Source organism: Nematolebias whitei, chromosome 18 (assembly GCF_014905685.2).
Source record: "Nematolebias whitei isolate Nwh7 chromosome 18, NemWhi1, whole genome shotgun sequence".
NCBI classification, from domain to species: domain Eukaryota; kingdom Metazoa; phylum Chordata; class Actinopteri; order Cyprinodontiformes; family Rivulidae; genus Nematolebias; species Nematolebias whitei.
In genome coordinates, this window is record NC_056515.1 from 20,512,416 (window position 1) to 20,519,506 (window position 7,091).

Below are 7,091 nucleotides of genomic sequence, written 5' to 3' on the forward strand. Positions count from 1 at the left end.
CTCGATTTTGTGTCCTCTGACACTTTAGCTGCTTTTGCCAACCTCTGCAGTTCCTCCCCTCTTTGATTATCATCAAGGTCTTCTAATTGCGTTAATTGAGTACCAATAATTGAATTTGTTAAAATATATAAAGCCGACTGGACGGCATCTCTGGATTGAAAGGGGTCAGTGTTTATCTCTTCGTCCGCCATTATCTGCTATTTAGAAATTAAATAGGAGATGTAAATGCTTAGGTGGTAAAATAAAATCAGAAGAGTTTCTCTCTACTGATGTATTTACTCTTATTTAGTGAGTTTAACAATTAAACGTGCACTATATTTCCAGCGACCGAGTAAACTTTCAGCTCTTATGATTATCTGTCTCTGTTTCTACCAAAAGTTCTCATTTTTTCATTTTGCACCTGCTTTAGGATTTATCAGTGAATGAAAAAATTCTTAGTAAACGCCTCGCTGGGCGTAAATACTTTACTGACTTTTAATGGTAAGATAACATAACATTTTAATCAGCTCGAGGAAGTTTGTTGACTCAAAGTTCGTCTTACGGCAATAAAAACGTTTAATTTCACTCAAAATACCTAAAAAGCGAAGTGAAAACCTGTTATCTCGCGTTTATCCAGAAGGTGTCAGTACAACCTTATTAATTTTAACTCAGACACTGTTAGTGTTGTCCAGTAGGGGAGCTATAACTTCCTGTGGCGTCCGGTCGTTAGCTGTTAGCTAAAAATTAGCATCGGCTAGACTCGGATAAAACCAACATTTCTGAACGGATTTTTTACACAAACGTGGCAAAATTTTAGCAATTAGACTTTGAAGAACCTAAACAGCGTTTCAGAACACAGCTTTAAAGCACTTTTCAGCTTTAAAAAGCAGATTTTATTCCCTATGAAAACGAGTTTCCATTTCCGGGTCACGTGACTGAAATCACCAATGACAAAGCAGCGCAGGGGTGAGAGGAAATGATGTAGACACGTCATTCGCTTCTCAGCGAATCAGAGCGCTCCACAGCAGCAGAATTCAACCAATCACTAAGCGTTTATAGCAACCAGCATGTTAGATTAGCATGAAATAAGTTCGTCCACTATTCGTCTTTTAAACTGTCAAAATGCACTTTTTCTGTTAAAAATTGTAACGAATCAACTCTGAGCTTAGCTGAGACTTCGTCCAGTCTTTAAAACGTTTCTCCATCTATTCAAAATACTCGTTCAAACTTATCAGAACCGAACCGGACCACAGCCGGGTCTTGCAGCCGAACCTCCGTCCTTTTAAACAGAATAACGTTTTCCACAGCTCATCAGCTTAGTTACACGTAACAGGCGTACAATTTCAGCTTTCACAAGACATATGACACTATTTCAGCTTTCGTAACATCGCCAGCGTAATACAGCGTAAACATGCAGAGTCAAGCTCTAAGCGCGCAGCTCCAGCACGCTGCGTAAACATGCAATGTTTTGACTTCAAAGCGGCGCAGCTTGAGCTGCGTTTCAGCACAGCTGATAAACTGTTACTTTTCTTCATGCCAACATGTAACGAATACACGAATACACAGTCATTTATGAACACGTGACGGGCCACCAGAATGTAGATGAACAGATGCTCAGATATATTCATCAATTAACACGGATTCCTCATTTTTCTGAACTGAATAAAACGTGCATTGAATTTAATGAAATGCAAATGTGAGACGTCATTTATCTTTGACCCATCAAACTGAATGCGGTCATTTATTTACAGAATCAAAGTTTAACATCAAACATTTACATTAATTTGGCAAATTATGAAAATAACAACATAAGCAATCAATCAGGAAAAATCATACGGCCATGATTTTTCCGTTGCGTCACCACAGACATTTCTGAAAACTGTACAACTATGAACTTTTACCCACACGGATGTGGATGAGCACTTTACACAGACATTTCTAAAATATCTGGAAGAATATCTACTTGATAGAAGAGTTTAAAGATGGGAAAGAAGTTTAGAGGGAGTAAGATGGTGTTTGAGGGAGTGTTGACAGAACGGCACTCTCCGGGCTTTCTTCAGCTTTTCCTTACAGTACACTTAGGTGGTGAAATCGACTCTTTTACCTGGAGATGTCTCAGGCGAGATTCCGTTTAACGCACCCATTCAGCGTCTCCGTAGGATGCTGTTACTCGTCCGGAGTAGCGGCGAGATTCTGTCCCTCTGTCCCTCACCTCAGTGGAAAATGTTATAATCCCATGAAACTCGGAAGAGCTCTGTTGTCATGTCAGGATCTTCCCGGCTCCCAGAACTGGGCTTCTCCGCACAGAACTGAACAGAACTGAACTCCAACAGAACCGAGTAGAACCCTCCCAGAACTGGTTAGACCAGGAAGTACCGACATTTTAAAGAGCTCTTTTCCCGGTCCATCTGGGAGTATTCCCATTGGCCAGAACCGACCAGACGGGGTGTGTTTTGTGACGTAAAAGGTTAGAATGCAGCAAGAATTGTTATGGAACAGATCAGAAATGTTCTCACAGACAGAGAGAGTTTTGTTTTGGCAAGTTTCAGAAACAGGTGCCAAAAACCCCCCTGTTGACGTCTGAGAGGATATAAACAGGACAGTTGTTCCAACGCATGTCTGCTTCGACTCCTGACCCTGGAACGCACACTTTGCTCATTCAAAGGCAGAAATCAGAAAATGCATAAAAATCTGTAACAGACCTCAACATGAATTCTAACTTTGCATGAGAATTAAAAATCATTACACAGTTAATAAAATTGATTAGTTCACTGCAACATCTAAAATGGTTTGAACTAGGACACTTTGATTATCAACATTTGTAAAATAGTAATGATAATAAAACAGAGAGTGTTCTTCCACTTGAATTTTCAAGAAAGAAAGTCTCAGGATGGGTGAACCTGTATTTCTGGATTCAAATCAATGAAATGACAGTTCCTGTCCCACAAGGTTCTTAAGGTCAAGAGTTTTGACCTTAGGCTTAGTCTTGACCCCAGATTAAGTTCACTACAAACTTAAACATTTGAATTTTCAAGCATGACCTAGTAGGTGAAAGCAGCCCAAACAAAGTGACGGAGTTATGCATGAACGTGTTTTTACTGTGACTTCACACAAACAAATGTATGCTTGTAAGCACATAAGAAGTTTTTTTTTCCATAATATACTTCTTTTCATTACGTATTTTCCACTGTATAAGTCACATCAGTCCAAATATGTCTAATAAAATGGAAAAATCCATAAATATGTCGCTTCGCCGTATACATTGCATCTATTATGCGTCACCGCTGACAACCTGAAAATGTGGGCCGGTGTTGTGCTAAAAATCGATTGGCTGCCAAATGGCGGCCACGGGAGCGTGCACGGGAGGACTTTAACAAGAATTTATTTCATTCATTCATTCAACCTTTATTTAAACAGATAAATCACAATGAGCCTCCAAGACTCATTTACAAGTGAGACCTGTTTGGACGGACAAAAACAGTGGTTAACTGGACACATGTAGGAGTTGGAGGCGAAAAAAATTCCTATCAGACTTTTCTTGGCTGAGAAAAACCCCTAATGTTGAAAAAACACCTCGCACAAACAAGCACATATTTACGTAGACATTCTGCATCAGAGACGAGAGCGGTCAACAATGCTTATAGATGCTCTCGAGGTCACTGTAATCAGTCAGTGTCCTCCGGTGAGATCCATAAACATTCTCGAGGTATGTCGAGAATTGGCCAAGAATAACCTCTAAAAGAATCCAGAGTCCTGAAATGATGACACAAAGTTTATTCAGCTGGCTCATCTGGTTATCAGTTGGAAATTCCTCAGGGAAGGGGTGGTGAGCGTCAGATCACATTTTCTCCAGGCGACTTTAGATAAGATGGCCTTCAAGGACACCAAAGCGACCAAAATTTAGATAAACACACAGTTGTTTTGGGGACAGGCAGAACTTAATGACATCAACCTTCAGTCTGTGTTGGTCCACTCGGTTCCAAAATGTCCAAATTAACGTGACCACACCGATGGAACATGACTGAGTAAAAATCCCCAAGATCTGATCCATTCAGCCCAAAGCATTTGAGTCTGGGTACTCCAGACATGAACCAAGACATCAAAAAGGCAAGCAGCGTGATCGAGTCCAAATTTGCTGCTGACGACTTCCTTGATTGTAGATAAAACCAGCACCAGCTGAATCCAAAAAGCAGGAACCAGTTATTGAAAATCCAATTAAATATGCGTCCTTAAAATCTACAGATGGCAGCAGAGATAGACACATCATCAAGTCTTCCAGTCGATGAGATATCCAGCTGCGTACGTGCCAACAGGGTAAATCAGCTTGCCCAAAGCCTGTCTTCTCTTTGAAGAAATGTTGTAAATTGAGATGAGGGACCAACTGATCAAAACAAGTCCATAATTATGGTTCGGAAGAAATGCAAGAGAGTCTCACAGTAATTTCACAGACAGACAGAGCAGCAAAGCAAAGCAGAGAGGGAGGGAGAGAAGCATCCGATCTCATGGGGAGCGAGTGGTGAAGTGAATTTAAGTGAATTTAACAAGATATTAATCTTTATACTATCAATATAGTAAAAGTGTGTTTCAGTTTAACCTTTACTTAATAAATGCACTTTAATGGTCAAATCAGCTGCATTTCGCTGGGGCTGTGCAGCGAAATGAAGCTGATTTGACGGTTGTTCCAGGCGAGCTGGACTGTGTCATTAATAGCCACGTTTTACCTATTACATGACACAACAGCACGCCATACTACTTGAGTGCCATCTAGCAGCTGAAAATGGTAGTGTTCAATATTTTCAGTCAGAATGAATGAAAACTGTCAGATCTCAGCCAAAAATTAGTTTATGAATATGGTGAAAAAACAGAAATATGTCGCTTCGGTGTATAAGTCGCAGGGCATGCAAATTATGCAAAAAACTGAAACTTATAGGCCAAAAAATACGGTAATTAATTTATGAAATATGCGTCTCTCATTCCGCCTCTGTGAGTTTATATTATTAGGTTCATCGAGTTTTTTAAATAACTCCACAAAACTGACTGAAGTGACAAACGGTGTTAATGTTAAAATAAAATCATAAAGTTCAGACGATTGAATGTATGATTTTACAGAAACATCTGACGTCTCTGTCCTGTACGCTGCTCAGCTGACAGCCTCATGTGATTTATGTTTATTGCATGCAGAATGGGAAACTTAGCTCGAATAACTCCAGATTTTACTGCCTGTGTGAACACTCATACTTAATGTTGTCCAGTGGAAACGATTCAGCCGGGACACATTAGGGCCAGGTCTAATCATGGCCTCTTTCAGAGACGTCCTTCAGTCAGAATCGTCTTTTAATTTCCAAATATCACATAAATGTTTGGACACAGCAGGTGCTGCTCTGCGTAGCCAGAATATATGTGTAAACATGAAACAGCTGAAATGATATCTTAATTAGTTCCAAATATTAGATTAAAAATCATTTCTTTCTTTTTTTAGCATTATACTTGATGGTTTTGTCGATTTTGACAGCAAGTATTCAGACGGAGTTACTTTATTTCTGCATTCTGGTCTAAAATTTCTCACACGTTGTTGACTCACATTGTGTCTGCCTCTATGAATCTTATGAGTTTTAATGTTGAGCTATTCTTTTCATCCCAATTACAAACGTCTTCATTTTTTAAGAAAAACTGAATTTATGTATAGGTTGAAATAATTTCACATTTCTTCATGTTATGAATACGATTGAGTTTGTTTGCAATTTTTGTTCTTAAATTCTTGAGCTTGGACAAATGCGAGGTCACTCTGGTCATGTGGTCCGATCACATGCTGGACGTCTGAGCTCTTCCAGTTGGAATGTTTTTAACAAAACCATTTAGATTTTCGTGCTAGCCTGAAATACAAAAGACTTCCTGTTCAGTTTCCAAGTCTGTGGGATGGCCAAGAACTGCAGACCAGTGTTCACTTTTATCAGGGATTTTAGTGCTGCAGACAGTCGCCATGTGGTCATTTATCGCAGTGCTGCATCTGACACACAAGAAACTGCGTGCACGAGTTTGTGTTGCAAGCAAAAGGATGAGATAAGCAATAACTGTGGTCATTTTGCAGTAAAACTGTTTCCATCACATGTAAGTCACATGCAGCTTGTAGTTTTTATTTTAATCATGGAACATTAAAAAACATTAGGTGATCAAACAATGCAGTCGTTTTGCCAATCTAGTACCTGGTTAGGCTTTTTTTGCAAAGAAAAAATAAGAAAATCTCAAACTACCAGGACAAAAAAACTACTGGTCCCTATTGAAAAGAACAATTCACACACAAGCAAATCAATACAAGTTTAAATGTGATATGATTTTGAGTTTTTAATGCTTTCTGGATGTTGATGTTGGACGGTGATTGTTAAAAATGCAAACTGTTGTTTGTTGCAGATGTAGGAGCGTTCAACCATGGATGTGCAGAACAACAACAAGCCTTCTGTGGACAGTTTGTGCAAGCTGCCTAATCACGATGCGCAGGTATTACCCTGCATAGTGTCAAAGTGTTTTTAGATTGTGATTATTATAGTTTGAACGCCGCAACGTACAAGATACATGAAGTACTTTGTGCTGTGCACGCCTTTGATTCTACTTTAATACCTCTTTAACATATTTTTATAAATAATTATTCTTTCTACCCACTTTTGGGTGTCTTTATGAGATAACATTAACTTCACCTGTAAGTTTTTGTGCATATTAAAGTGTTTGGTTTATTGCTTTGTTGTTGTTGTTGTTTTGTTTTTCCCCGCAAAGAGAAACATGTCGAGCTGTAAATACTGCTGCACCATGGCCAACTTCCGCATTGACAAGAAGATTGGTCGGGGTCAGTTCAGCGAGGTCTATAAAGCCACGTATCTGCTGGATGAACAGCTAGTTGCACTCAAGAAAGTCCAGGTATGGTCCTCTGCGCCGTGTCTTACTGTACCTCAGACCACGTCCTTGGATCAGTTTGACACATGCTCCTTTCTAAGTAATTAGTTTAATAACTCTTCATACTTGTCAATATTAATACTAAATGTTCTGTATGTAAAATAGCCCTATAGGAACACCGACTTTCACAAAGTTAAAGGGACTTCTAGGAATTAATATGAGGATAT

At 39.3% G+C, this 7,091-nt stretch overlaps 1 protein-coding gene across 1 annotated transcript in view; it reads left to right on the forward strand.

Moving 5' to 3' along the window:
* Positions 1-7,091, forward strand: part of nek6 (NIMA-related kinase 6) — a 19,285-nt gene that overhangs the window by 3,106 nt on the left and 9,088 nt on the right. The window contains exons 2-3 of the mRNA XM_037692638.1: positions 6,388-6,474; positions 6,748-6,888. Coding sequence (XP_037548566.1) covers positions 6,406-6,474; positions 6,748-6,888 — 210 coding nt within the window. The 5' untranslated portion in view covers positions 6,388-6,405. The remainder of the gene's footprint in view (positions 1-6,387; positions 6,475-6,747; positions 6,889-7,091) is intronic.